The 15,244-nt window shown below is 36.1% G+C and overlaps 1 protein-coding gene across 2 annotated transcripts; it reads right to left on the bottom strand.

Annotated features, from left to right (window-relative positions):
* On the bottom strand, positions 1 to 15,223 carry FAM229B (family with sequence similarity 229 member B). 2 transcript variants are annotated; one of them, XM_010359885.2, is made up of 4 exons: positions 15,094 to 15,223; positions 5,285 to 5,444; positions 3,352 to 3,490; positions 1 to 2,118 (listed from the first exon to the last, which is right to left on the bottom strand). In XM_010359885.2, exons 3-4 carry the CDS (start codon positions 3,474 to 3,476, stop codon positions 2,001 to 2,003), a joined length of 243 nt encoding a protein of 80 aa, XP_010358187.1. In that variant the 5' UTR covers positions 3,477 to 3,490; positions 5,285 to 5,444; positions 15,094 to 15,223; the 3' UTR covers positions 1 to 2,000. The 2 variants fall into 2 exon arrangements, with proteins under 2 accessions (XP_010358187.1, XP_030784982.1); XM_030929122.1 differs by having other exon boundaries at positions 1,896 to 2,118; positions 15,105 to 15,216.
* Positions 15,224 to 15,244: the final 21 nt, after the last annotated feature.

The raw sequence follows: 15,244 nt of genomic DNA, 5'->3' as shown, positions 1-15,244 counted from the left end.
TGGATTTTATTGTAGTTTTTATTTTTATTCTGAGGGGTTGTCTCCCCTTGGATGCAGTTAAGTTACTTGAAATCAGTTTGATTCTTTCAAATGTTGCTCTTAAACTCTGTTAAGGAAAGTCCAGAGTAGTCTTCAGTCTATTCCCATCTCCATAACCTAACTTTAACCCTACTTTGGAAATGTCTTGCTGAAGACTCTACTGAATGATCCATGTACTATATTAAAAGATCCACTATTGTTGAAACACATATTCTTCCCAGCCTTGTATGAGCTCTGAGGAATTTTTCTTTTTTTCTTTTCTTTTTTTTTTTTTTTTTTTTTCTCATTCTGTTGCTTAGGCTGGAGCACAGTGGTGCAATATCAGCTCACTGCAACCTCCACCTCTCAGATTCAAGCAATTTTCCTGCCTCAGTCTCCCAAGTAGCTGGGATTACAGGCACCTGCCACCATACCTGGCTAATTTTTGTATTTTTAGTAGAGTTGGGGTTTCACCATGTTGGCCAGGCTGGCCTCAAATGCCTGACCTCAGATGACCCATCTGCCTTGGCCTCCCAAAGCGCCAGGATTACAGGCGTGAGCCACCAAGCCCAGCCCTCTGAGGAATTTTTCATCACTACTTTCTCCTGTCATTCTTTCTCCAGCTTCAGGCAATTTTCTGCCTCAATTTTGTTTTCTTCCTTTAAGGAATGTTCCATTTTATTTGGCAGACAAAATGAGGTTACTTAGAAATCATCTTGAGTCTCTCAAGGATTATTTTTAAGCTTTCTTAAAGTTGGTATACATGAGCCTTTAGTTTAGCTCCAGTTTGGATCTCCCATGAAAGTATGACTTTTCTGAGTCTCTACTCAATGCCCCACATGTTCAAGATCTTTCCATTTTAACCAGTTGGCATTCAAACATCTCCCAGCTTGGTGTGAGCTCTGAGAGTTTTTCATCTTATAACTCCCCGGCAGTTTTTCTTTTTCACCTAATGTAACACATATGCATCTATGTCTCTTTAATTATAAGTTAATAAGCTTCTCATTTTTAAAGGCTTACATGTATGTTTTCAGAAGCGGCAAGGTAGACAAAAAACACTGGTGAAAATTGTATCTGATCCTAAAGTCAGTCTTTTGGAGACTACAATTTCATTAGATGGATGCTGACAGCCATCGAGAGAAAAGGAAACCACACTGAGTTTCTGGGGACTACTGCAAGAAGAAAAAGAGAACATAGAGAGCTGGCCTCAACCTCAAAAGTGATCCTACATCTAACCAAATTTAAAAATCCACATGAGGTTTCTCAAAACCTACTATAAACAATTTATCAAGATAACTGGTTAGCACTTGGGATACAATATGATAACCGGACATCATTTTTCTTGGAAAAATCGGGGTTAGAACCATAGCTTTGACTTCATTATCAATACATTTAACCAACAATCTGGGCTCCTCTATGGAAGTAGTTTAAATGCCTTGCAGATTAACCATGGACTAAGAACTTTCTTTGATCTTGAATACTCTTCCAAAACACACAACCCCAGGGCTCCATTTCTCATCCAACATAATTATTCCTGAGCAGAGCATTATCTAATAATATCAAGCCAGGAAACTGGCTTGGGGTACTAAGGTGAAAGGATTTAGCCAAGTAGCAACCCAAATATGAACAAGGAAATGAGCCTAAGACACATTAAGCATTTAGAATAAGCCCCACCTGACTGATGACCGAGGTAGATTAAGCTTCATCTTTAATTATTGATGTTAATGATCTGCCGTGAGCAAGATGATCTCTAAGGTATTTTCTAATTGTGAAATATTATTCTGTCTTACGTATCAGACACAACTGATAGCCTAACACTACGTGTGCTTTACTGATATTTCTGTCTGTCTTACTAAAAGTAAATAGTTCAACTGTTGTCATCATCTAAAGGTGCCACCACTTTTATTTGTTTACCAGATCAGCAGATGATACTGGTCCATTACCCTTGACCTAGTCAGACCTTGACAAAAGACTTAATGGTGCTATTTAGGATGCATTTCCTTGCTGCTTTGTGCAGGTGGCTTTCTCATTGCTGCATAGACAGTGATAGGAACATCAGTTATTGTCAGGCAATGACTTCCAGGGCACCTCCGGAGTTGCCTGAATAAAAAAGCAAATGACATGTAGTTAGATATTAAAAAGAGGAAATTTTTTTTCAGAGCACCAAAGTTTGATTGTATATTTAACTGTTTTAAATCACTTTGAAATCTCTGAATGTCATAAAATGAGTACAACATGGTGATGCTGATGAGGCACCCATTTTAGACTGCTATAACAAAGAAATTGTGGCCTCTGACATACATTTAATCACAGGAAATTCATATATTCAAAGATAATCCTCCAGATGTTCATTTTGAAAGGTATACAATGATTGTTAAATGGCAAAACAAAAGTGCATAGTTACAAACATAAGAGATAATAACGTGGCAATTCCTGAGCATATGTACCCTAAATCTCCTCAGTTGAGTGATTTCAAAACAAGAATGTTTGCAGCAAAATACAACTGAACATAGTATTCCACATACTGTTCAAATGTTGATAGAATCTCAGATTTGAAATGGCCCTTAAATGACACCTAGTCCAAAAATACATCTAGTATATGAATTTCCTTTCCAACATTCCCACCAAATAGTCATTCAGCCTTGCACATTTCTAAAGACCGGGAGCTCCCGACTTCCCAAAGTAGCCTATTTCATCCTTGACTAACTCCAATTTTTAAGTACCTACACCTTGTTAAACTTAAATCTGTGTTCCCAAAATTTCCAAGCCATGAGAATCTAACAATGTAGTATCTAAGATTTTGCTATAGTAAACATCACAGAAGTGAAACTAATCATTCTGCAAAAATACTTTCTCACAGAATCTTCATACTCTATATCACTCTTTCTGCCAAAGGTCACAGCACAGCCAAAGTGACACTAGTCAAAGCCAAAGTGACACTGAATCTGAGGTCTAAGTCTCTTTCATATTTTTAGCCTTATGCCTAGCATGGTGCCCTACACATACTAGCACTGAAGGTTTGTTTAATTGAATATTATCTAATCGTGAAGCTATCAACAATCTATTAGGTTGGTGCCAAGGTAATTGTGGGTTTTTTGTTAATAGCTAAAAATGTACCAGAAAGAGAATGAATTGGTCTATCATCAAGACTTACAGAAATACAAAATACAGACTCCATACTAAGGAAACCTGGGTTCTGTTCATACTAATTTAGAAACAACAATATTTTTGAATTGCTGAGGGTTTTTTCTTGCTAATACTGAATATCAGCTGAAGGTTGTATTGATGATAGCCAGTACGTATTTCCTCACTTGTGAGGATAGAAGACTTTACCTGGTTGGCGACATCTCCTTCCCATTACAGGCAGCACTGGAGCTCAGCCCCGGTTCCAGCCCAATTGAAGAGTCTCCTCCTTCCACTGGAAACCTCCTTGGCTGGGTTCCAAATCGAAAAGGCATAATTCACTGAAAACCTAGATTAGAAAGTTAAAATATTGAAAACCTAGATTAGAAAATGTAAATGTTGGAGGTGGAGATAGATTGTCTTCAAAGACTTGTATGGAATGTTTTAAAGAGTCAGAGTCTCACTATGTCTCCCAGGCTGGAGTACAGTGGTTATTCACAAGTGCAATCACAGGGCACTACAATTTTGAAACTCTGGGCTTAAGTGATCCTCCTGCCTCAGCCTCATGAGTAACTGGAACTACAGGTGGACACAATGTGCCTGGCCTTGGAATTTTTAATATTACTATTTTGTTATAGACATATAGAAACATTCTGAATGTTATTCTATTTTTAAATAGCTAAAAAAGTGTTAAAAAGTACTGTATTTCACAACCATCCCTTATGTACAATTTTAAGTCTTGCAAAAAATACAAAATAGCCACCAAGCAATGCAAGGAAAATGTACCCTATGGTTAACATAACTGAAGACCATTTCTGCTGTGTGAAAACAAAATTCAGTTTGCCTTGAAATGGTTGTTGCAATCAACAAGCACCTCTCTACCTATCTATGCTCTTCTCTTCCTTTGGAGCACAGTTTCACATTCACTGAAATATCTTCAGCTAATCCTTCTGTTCCAGGTGATTATTCATTTTCCCCCTGCTTCTCTATAGTCACAGTATAGTCCCTGGCTCTGGCCCTTCCCAACTATGTGATCTTAGTCAAGGTACTTACCTATATTTCTCAAGGGTACATTGGTGATAATATTTTCTACTTCTAGGATAATAGTGAGGATTAAGTAAGGTAATACATGTAAAGTGCAGTGCCTACCACACAGTAAGTGCTCAGTAAATGTTAACTATTACTATTCAGCAGGTACTACTGAGCATTAGTAAATGCATAGAAATGTCTGCAAGTATACCCGATATATGAAATTTATTATGAAATAGACATGATTTATACACACAAACATATATAAATGAACTCCTTACTGCCTACCTTGGAACTCTTCCCTACCCCATTGCTCCCACCCTTCACTCACTATGGCCAATGCAATCCACTAAGCCTGAATTTACATTTTACTTATTCTATAACTTACTTTTATAACCCCCATTATCTACATTTTCATAGCAACCTTTATTTCTGCTTGGTAACAGTTATCCTTCTAATTCAGGGTTTCTTAATCATGACACTATTCACAGCTGGGATCAGACAGTTCTTAGTTGGGGAGGGAGGATACTGTCCTGTGCACTGTAGGATGTTTTGTAGCATTCAAAGCCTTCACCCACTGGATGCAAATAGTACCCCTCTCCCAAAGTTGTGACAGTACAAAATGTCTATAGACATTGTCAAATGTCCCCTGGTGGGAGAGAGAGGCAAAACTGCCCACTGTTGAGAAACACTATCCTCATGTTTTATAAATGTTTAATATCCCCCCTCATTCCAAGTCTGTCTTTGCCATCACTGAATACTTAATACCTAGAACAGTGCTTGGTTAGCTTTATCTTGAAATAATTTGCAGGTATTCAACTATTAGTACACAAAGGATAGGAAAAAATTTAAATGGCGCAACTATTTTTTACACTTAGTATAGTATTGTATGCCTAAAAGTAAATGTTTATTGGTGGTAATAATAAAATCAAATTAAGGTTTAAGAATTTTAATACAATAACTTTTGTAGACTGTGTGTCAAAATATCAAGAAAAAAAGTGTTTTGCTCAATGATGATTTAGTAAAACCATAGTAAACTCTGTGGTTTAGTATAATTACCTGTCTATGTAGGTATTAACATTTAGCTAATTTGATCAAGGATAAACAGACTTACCAAAAGAGGCTGAGTCCGATTCCTGTAGAGGTGAATAAATCAATGCCTTCTACTGGCCTTCCATAGAAGGCTGGAACTGCCAAAGGAATGATGATCAAATGTTCCAGTGACACCCAGAAATTATGACATCAGGAGATTCTTTCACATAGTTTCCTACCTGCTAAAGAATCAAACATCTCAATGCATAGCTCCAACAACAAACTGAGGCTTAGCTAAAAATTTTCTGTAAAGCTTTTTGGAGGGTTTCATTCTTGTTTTTACTGGCTTATTTCCCCACAATATTAGTATTTTCATCCATGAATGGGGACCTACAGTCTAATCCATCTGTACAAAATCAGAATTGAGATTCTTCTCATTTTATATCCTGTTTTCCTCATTCTCCTTCTCTCCTAGACCTTCTCTTATAATATCCCAAATAAATACAATCTATCTATATCCTCATCCCACTCCAATATCCTCAAACCCAAATTGTACCTTTACAAATTTCTCTGTAACTCTTACATGGGATTCTTCACACCCTCTCTCCAATGCCTGGACTAACCTTTTTTTTTTTTCCCCCTGTTTCCTCAAGAGAGTCTTCAAATTCCCAAATGGCTGGAAGAATTCCAATTGTGAAAGGAAGAATACACCTTGTACTGTCCTCATTATTCTGTTCCCTGGGCCCTGGCCTTGCTTCTCTGCTGATTTCTCTAACTGCTCTGTCCCAACTCATTCTTGGCTTCTAAATCAATAGCTTACCTCATGAACAGCTGCTCTACTCAGTAATGTTTAGTTTAACCCTTACACCAGAACATAACTCTTCAGCTAAGCAGTTTTTCAGTTTTCATATCTGATGACTAAACCATTCAATGTTAGTGAGCATTCTTACCACTGTTGTGTTTTCATATGACTCATGTTATACAACACTGGCATTTTACCTAAGAATTAACTTGATGTTGGATACAATCTTACCTCTATCTTCTTTTTCTTACTAGGGTACTATCTGTGAATAAGTTGATCACCATTTTAGCTTGGAAAACTGATGGTGTCACAGTCACACAAACAAATAACTGCTGGCCATTGTTAGCTAAGGTATCATTAGGACCTAAATATTTAGTACTCAGGATGGCAAAAAAAAATAATAGTTTACATGTTTGAGAAGTGGTACCAGTGGGAAAATGATGGGTTTCAGCATCAGAATTAGATTTGATTTTTTTCTTTTCTTTTTTTTTTCTTTGAGACAGGGTCTTGCTCTGTCACCCCGGCTAGAGTGCAGCAGCACGATCATGGCTCAACCTCCTGGGCTCAAGCAATCCTCCCACCTCAGCATCTCAAGTAGCTGGGACTACAGGTGCAAACCACCATGCCCAGCTAATTTTGTATTTTTTTGTAGAGACAGGGTTTTACCACGCGGCCCAGGCTGGTCTCAAATTCCTGGGCTCAAGTGATCCAGCCACCTTGCCCTCCCAAAGTGCTACGGTTACAGGCACGAGCCGACTGTGCCCAGCCAGGTTTGAATTTTGACACAATGTTAGCTCTGAGATTTTAAGCAAATCACTAAAAGTTTGTCTGTAAAATGGTATTAACTCCTACCTTAAGAGTTGTTGTGAGGAATTAAAAACAATTTAACATGTATAAAGCCAATGACTGGGACACAAGAATTCAATCAGCACTACTTCCTACATATTTTTGTGTCATTCTTGAAATCAGAGTATTAAGACACTGATTTCACTTTTTAATAACCGATATATATGAAGTAAAATATCTGTAAGTGGGATATTCTTAAAATTCTGTAATTTACCATTTTAACTAGTCCATTTGGCATACCATGCTTCTTTAGAATGGGTGATACAATGAAACAAATCAAACATTAGCCTTAATGATGAAACTTTACAACATTAGAATGATACATCAGAACACAAAAGGAACTTGAGTCTCCAGCATATTTTCATAAAGCAATAGATAAACAGAGCAATACAAATGGTGAATAAAAAGATGGGGAAGTATCCAAATATCCCCTTAAGTATCATAAGCTCAAGAGCAATAGTCTTTCAATTCTCAAGATATTAAAATTCATGAGATGCAGAAAATGAATGATATTTGAATTTGTCATGTTCTAAGAAAAAAAGACCCATGGACTTCATTCATTCATTTAACGAATATTTGCTGAGAATCCACCATGAGTCAGGCATGTGTTAAGTGTTAAAGATAAAAGGTTAAGCTAAATCAAACACAGTTCCTGTTGTGGTAGAGTTTACAGGTTATGATAGGATTTGTTTTGATCTAGGATATTTAATCTAAATATAAAAGATGAGTGGGCATTAATTAGGTGGCAATGAGTGGGAGACAAAAACATTGACACAGTTGAGGAGGGGGCAAACAGAGGAAAACAGCATGTGCAAAGGTCATGCCAGGAAAGACAATAAAAAATCTGAAAGGCCAGCATAACCGAAGCACGGAAAACAGAAAATAAATAGAGTCTGAGACATAAGTACAGACCAAATCATGCAGGAGCATAAACTCAAGTTAAAATTTTAGCCTTTGTCTTATGAACAAGGAAGCCCATCAAGTAATTTTAATTTCTCAGGACACATATTTAGGTTTCATTGATTTTTCTCTACTTTCTGTTTACCATTTACTTGATTTCCACTCCAATCTTTATTATTTCTTCTCTTCTGTGTACTTTGGGTTAATTTGCTTTTCTTTTTCTAATTTCTTAAGGTAGAAACTTAGATCATTGATTTTAGTGCTTTCTTCTTTTCTAATGTAAACATTTAATTCTATACATTTCCATCAAAGTACTCCTTTAGCTGCATTCCACAAATTTTTTAATTTTGTATTTTCATTTCCTTTGGTTAAAATTTTTCTTTTTTTTTTTTCTTTGGCCTATGGGTTATTTACAATTATATTGTTTAATTTTCCAATATTTAGGAATATTCTACTTTTCTGTTACTGATTTATAATTAGGTTCCATTTTTGTTAGAGGACATTCTTTATATGACTTGAATCCTTTTAAATTTACTTAGACTTGTTTTTATAGCCAGAATGTAAACTGCCTTGGTAAATGTTGCACACATACTTGAACGTATATGCTGCTATAGTTGGCTTCAGTGTTCTATATAAATATTTTCCAATATTTAGGAATATTCTACTCTTCTGTTACTGATTTCTAATTCGGTTGGTTCCGTTTTTGTCAGAGAACATTCTTTGTACAACTTGAATTCTTTTAAATTTATTTAGAGTTGTTTTTATAGCCAGAATATAAACTGCTTTGGCAAACGTTCCACATGTACTTGAATGTATACGCTGCTATAGTTGGCTTCAGTGTTCTATGTAAGTAATTTGTTGATTGACAGAATTGTTCAAGTCTTCCACATTCTTACTGATTTTCTATATACCTGGTTTATCAACTATTGAAATAAGGGTATAAAATCTCCAACAATAATTGTAATTTTATTTACTTCTCCTTTCTATTCTCCAGTTTTTAGTTCAGGTATTTTGAATATGTGTATAATTTATAGACAAATTATACCACCTCACATACACTAGAAGAACCGTATAAAAGTATAGTCCATTTCCCCTCCCACTACATATAATTTTGTTGTCATATTTTAATTCTATCTATAGCACAAACCCATACACATTGTTATACATTTTCCTTTAAGCAATTGTCTTTAAAACAAGATAAGTCTTTTATATTCATCTACATATTTATTGTTTTCAGTGCTCTTTATCCCTTTGAGTAGGTCCAGATTTTCATACAATATAATTTTCCCTTTGCCTGAATGTTTTCATTTAACAGTGCTTGTCTGTTGCTGATTAATTAATTTAGCTTTTATATCTCTTTTTTTCATATTCATTGTGGAACAATATTTTAACTGGGTATAGAATTCTCAATTGTCAGTTTTGTTTTCTTTAAGTACTTTAAAGATTTGGGTCCGCTATTTTCTGGCTTGCATTGTTCCCAACAAGAAGTCTGTTGATTTTTTTTATCTTTGTTCCTCTATATGTAATATGTCTTTTTTCTCTGGCTGGCTTTAATATTTGCTTTTTATCACTGATACTAAGCAATTTGATTATAATGTACTTGTTGTAGTTTTCTTTCTGTTTCTTGTGCCTAAGATTCACCGAGCTTCTTGGATCTGTGGGTTCATAATGCTTATCACATTTGAAAATGTTTTAGCCTTTGTTTCTTCAGATATTTTTTTGTTCCCTCCTCTGGCATGCCAATTACATGTATGTTACACTGTTGAAAGTTGTCCCACAGTTCACTAGTTCTCCTTTTATAAAAAATCTTTTTGTTTTCTGTTTTATTTTGCACAGTTTCCATTGCTACATCTTTAAGTTTGCTCATCTTTTCCTTTGCCTAACGTCTAACCTGCTCTTTATGCCGTCCATTTTTCACCTTAGATGTTGTGCTTTTCATCTCTAGAAGTCTAATTGGGATCTCTTTCTTATATTTCTTTGTCCCTTCCCAATCAGCCTGGGCTTCCTTCTGTCCTTCTGAACATATACTGCTTTAATGTTCGTTTAATTTTACGTAATTGTTATGTTTACTAATTTTTTCATTTGTGCCATTTCTTGTTCTGTTTTTAACTAATTTTTCACCTCATTATGGGACTCATCTTTGCATATCTGGCAATTTTTGACTTGAGTGCCAGGCAGTGTGATTTTACATTGCTAAATAATTTTATTTTTATTCCTCTAAGTATTTTTAAGTTTTGGTTTGGGACACAGTTATTTGGAAACAGCCTGGTTCTTTGGAGGCTTGGTTTCATGCTCTCTTAGGCTAGATCACAACAGCCTTTCATCTAGGGCTAATTTTTCTCCACTACTGAGGTACCTTTCTGAGTATTCAACTCAATGTTCCAGCTATTTTAAGGTTTCTCCACTCAAGATACAGGGAATGTGAATTAGTACTAGCCCTATGTGAACCCTAGGAATTGTTCTGCCCGCTTATTTCCAACAGTTCTTTCCTCAGTGTTACTTAGTTTCCATGAATTCATGCAAGGATCAGCACTCAGTTTAGGCTCATGAGGAACTCCCTAAAGATTTACAGAGTTTTATTTTTGCATACTCTCTCCTCTTTGGCATTCTGCCCTGCAAATTGTAGCTGTCTGATCGTCCAAAATTTCTAACTCTGTCGCCTCAACTCAATGTGCCCATTGGGTTGCGTTTGGACTCTATTCTTTAGAAAGGTGACATTAGGTCTAGCCTACCCTCAAGGAGAGGGGCTTACACAAGAACAGGAGACAGAGATCATTGGGTGCCATCTTAGAGGATGCCTACCACAGATGCTGTATTCTGATGTAATGTCTGAGAATGCTTGTGCAGTACACACAAGTGTTTATCAAATATTTCTGGCTTTCTCTTTTCCAGAAATTGAAATTCCTGGCCACCTTATGATTACTTGGAGCCCATGTGATTAGTTTTAGTCAGTGAATTATAAGCAACCATTAATTGCTAGTGCAAGACCCTCCTGAGCTTTGTCTCTACCACAAAAACCAGAAATGTATCTCACATCATAAATAAAAATCAACCAAAATTAGTTCAAGACTCAAATGTAAGACCTGAAACTAAAACTACTAGGAGAAAACAGGAAAAAAATTCTCCACAACATTAGTTTGGGCAATGATTTCTTGGATACGACCCGAAAAGCACAGGAACAAAAACGAAAGTAGACAAAAGGGATTAATCAAACTAAAAAGCTTCTGCACAGCAATGGAAACAATTAATAGAATGAAGAGACAACTCACAGATTAGGAAAAGATATTTATAAACCATACATCTGCTAAGGGGACAACAACCAAAATACATAAAGAACTCAAACAACTTCACAAGAAAACACATAGCCCAATTAAAAACGGGCAAAGAATCAAAACAGACATTTCTCAAAAAATACATATAATGGCCCACAGATATATGAAAAAATACTCAATATCACTAATCATTAGGGAAATGAAAATTAAAAAACATAATGATATTTATCACCTCACACCTGTTAGAATGGCAGCTATCAAAAAGATAAAAGATAAATGTTGGCTAGGATGTGGAGAAAAGAGAGCCTTTTTAACACTGGTGGTGGGAATTAAATTAATACAGCCATTATGGAAAACAGTATGGATTCCTCAATCAAAAATAGAATCGCCGTATGATCCAGCAATCCCACTTCTGGACATATATCCAAAGGAACTGAAATAAGTATGTCAAAAAGATATCTGCACTCCCAAGTTTACTGCAGCATTATCCACGATAGCTAAGATATGGAAGCAACCTAACTATCCATCAACAGATAAACAAATAAAGAAACAGATAAAGAAAATGTGGTATATATACACAATGGAATACTACTCAGCCTTAAAAAAGAAGAAAATGCTGTCATTTGTGACAACATGGATGAACCTGGAGGACATTATGCTAAGTGATATTAGCCAGCCACAGAAAGATAAACACTGCATGATCTCACTTCTTTGTGGAATCTAAAAAAGTCAAGCTCATAAAAGTAGAGAGTAGAATGGTGGTTACCAGAGGGTAGTAAAGCTGGAGGGTGAGATAGGGATAGGGAGCAGAAGATGTCCAAAGGATACAAAGTTTCAGCTAGGAGGAATAAGTTTTATAGATCTATGACACAGCATGGTGACTAGTTACTAATAATATATATTTCAAAACTGCTAAAAGAGTAGATTTTTAATGTTCTCATCACCAAAAAATTCTGAGTATGTGAAATGACAGATATGTTAATCAGATTGATTTAATCATTCCAGAATGTAAATATTTATCAAAAAATCAACTGTACCCCATTAATATATACAATAATTAATTTAAAATCAAATAAATAAAAAACTGGACCAAATAATGGCAGATCATCAGCCTGAGTGCCAGAAGGGGGATAACATAAAGCATAGCCCCCTGACACCCTCAATGGACATGCATCATGTACAAAAAAAAAAATGTGTTGTTTTACACCACTGAGATTTTGGGGTTGTTACCATGGCACAACAAAGTTTATGCTGATGTATACAGACTTTGGTCCAGATTTGGGTACCGCTATAACAAAAACCTAAAATATAAGTCACCATACCTAAGTGGTCAAGGAGCAATTAACAAGGAAACTGTTGTGGAAAGCTAAAAGGATAGTGATCTATGTCACTCGGAACAAACCTATTGGGAAAAACCTTTGGAAAACTCTGTGATAACCTAGAAGGAATTTGATATAACTAATGAATTTAAATGTTGGGAGAAGAGGCTGGAAAACAATAACATGTCAGTTGCTATTGTTTGTCAAGTTATATGAGAAAAAGATGAGCTCAGAAATGGCGGTGTGTGCAAGCAATAAAAACAGAGCACCCACAAATTTGAATTATATTTCCATGACAGCTTACAAAAGCTATAGAATAATTTTCTTCTAAAACATTTTATTCCCCTTGAGAACTCTGCACCATGTTTTCAGTGCCTTCCCATACTGAATGTGCTATAGATGAGTCTAAAGTAGTCCAGTTGTTTTTTCTTCATCCCACTCCCATGTTCATTTCATGCCTAGGTACCTAAAAAATTCTCTCTTTATTCTGAAAAGTTGAATGACTTAATGAGGTTACATGTCTTGGTGTTGCTTTTTCTGTAGAAATTGTCCTATAGAACACAGTGTGTATCCTTTTAATCTATGTATTTTTCTTCCTTTATTTTTTATATCAAGCATATTTCTTCCTCCATTTGCTGGGGGCACATGTTAATCTTATGTTGAATCATCTTTGTCTTCTCCATACATATTATTTTTAATAACTTTCATATCTTCAGGTTTTGCCTAGTATTCTGTCATTATTTTAAGCCTTTCCTCTACATTATAATTTGATGTGCATCTCTCTAGTCTGCTTCTTAATGCTTTTAAAAATTATTCCTTTAAGTACTTTAAGGTGGATGTTGTCTTCAGTTAATTTCCTTAGTTCTTTTATCTTCATTTTATTTCATTTATTCATCAAATATTTACTTACTATCTACTATATGCAAGGTACTATCCCTAGTAGTGGATAAAAACCACAAGACTCAGCCCTCATAGAGGTTGAGTCTTATTATTTTAGTATCTTGTCCTTAAGTTCCTGTTTTATTGCATTCATATTCTTAAGTTCTTCTTCAGCACAAAGCATATATGATGAATTTTCTTTTTTCCCCTCTTAGGCTAGGTTTTACCCCAAGGTCTTGTACTTTATCCATCTTTTACATCTTTCCTTCCTTCCTCTCCCCCTTCCCTCCCTCTCTCCCTTCCCTCCCTGTCTTCCTTCCTTCCTTCAATATTAGTAGTCCATAGGATTCCCAATGATTTTTTTTTCTCTTTTTCATTTTCGGCATGTGGAATTTTGTTCACTCTATTTGCTCTGTATGTTAGTCAGCTATCAGTATAATAAAACTGCACCCCAAAATTTCAGTGGCTTCAACCAAAAACATTTCTTTTCCTTATAAGATTCTGAATAGCCCGCTGCAGTTCAACCAATCTCAACTTGGCTAACCTGGGTTTGCATATATAAAAGTTTTGGAGTGGCTCACACGTGAGGCTCTACCTTTCTTGACTCTTAAGTAGAACTGTCTCTCAGTCTGATTCTCTACAGACTGGAGTTATTAATAAGACATGTTAGGACTTTTCTTTCCTATATGTGGCTTCTGGGGAATAATGATTGGGACTGCATGAAGGGTGGGGCTCTGCAAAAGCCAGTGTATCATCTCACCTAGCACTGATAACACACTGATACAGACCTATTCACATTACTGCCTATAAACTGGACCAAGACTTGCAAATTTTGGAAGCCCCAGACTTTGGGACTTTAGCATCAAGACCTAAAGTGCCCAACTCTACCTCTACTGCTGACCCCATACTCAGTAAGCAATTAAGAATAAATCCAGCCTACAAAAATTTACTGACCAAAAGCTGCCTATTACCAAAAGATATAAAATCCATTGCAACTTTAAACCTACCAGCTACCAGAGAAATGTAATAGTAACTACTACATGTCTTGGTGGGACAACAAAGTGTTCTAATCAATTGAATATTACAGTTCATATTAGCACATATTCATAGTACATACCATATAACTTTTTATTAAACAAAGAAGACTTCTTAGAGTTCGTAGTTCTTCAGAATTTTTGTGGAAAATATTTTATTAAAGAAGTACTTGAGTTCTTAATTAAAATCTGGTGTAATTTGATCAATAGAAGTTTACATATTTTAATGTTTGACAATTTTAAGTAGTTGGTAGTTGTCATAATGCCTAATTTTTTAATCTTCTCCTCCTCTACCTCATCTAAATGCCTACTGTTAATGTCGTCTCTTCTATCAGACTTCTATTTACTCATCTACATCCTCAACCACTGAATCCTATTGCACTTAAAGTCAACGCCATACAATTCTTTGAGTATTTCGCGTGTATGTCTTCAATCAGATTGTAAGCTTCTTGGTACTGGATCTATGCCTTAATTTCTTTTTAAATCTTCCCAGAGAGCCTACAAGTTAATTTGAGGAGTATACAGCGTTTAACAAATACTGGTGGGGTCTGTAATCTTAGCTTTGCCATTTTTGTCAAAGTGTATAATTATTTAGTTCCAATTGTGCCCTGACACGTCTGTTTCTCTGGGGTTTCTCTTTGCTCAACGCCATTGTTCATTTTCTATTAGAATAAAGGTCCTGTTGGACAGAGACGCTAACGCAGCGTCCCGTGGAAGCTGAATAAACGGACTGATCTACCGCCCAGGGTGTTGAGGCTGTGAACAAAAATTAAACCTCTGATAGCCTACGAATAGCCTAACGACACATATTTTAAAATATCACTCCAAAGCCCAGTTACCCGCCAGTTACCCCGGCCTCCGGAGCTGCAGATGCTCAAAGATGTTGACAAGGCAGTTAGGATCTGCAGTCCAGAGGCCCAGTCGCTATGGTAACGGTGAGACGCAAGTGCACTTGCGCGGCCTTCTGACGGAAAACTGTAGCCTGAACCT

The sequence above is a fragment of the Rhinopithecus roxellana genome, chromosome 4 (assembly GCF_007565055.1).
Source record: "Rhinopithecus roxellana isolate Shanxi Qingling chromosome 4, ASM756505v1, whole genome shotgun sequence".
In the NCBI taxonomy this organism is placed as follows: domain Eukaryota; kingdom Metazoa; phylum Chordata; class Mammalia; order Primates; family Cercopithecidae; genus Rhinopithecus; species Rhinopithecus roxellana.
The sequence above is the reverse complement of the archived record's forward strand: the minus strand, read 5'-3'. Positions and strand labels throughout refer to the sequence as shown.

Excerpts from the sequence above, each read along its gene's own strand:
- FAM229B (XM_010359885.2), bottom strand. The coding sequence starts at position 3,476 with ATGCCTTTTCGATTTGGAACCCAGCCAAGGAGGTTTCCAGTGGAAGGA. Across the intron at positions 2,119-3,351 it reads AAGGAGATGTCGCCAACCAG|GCAACTCCGGAGGTGCCCTG; the intron begins GTAAAGTCTTCT and ends TTTTTTATTCAG.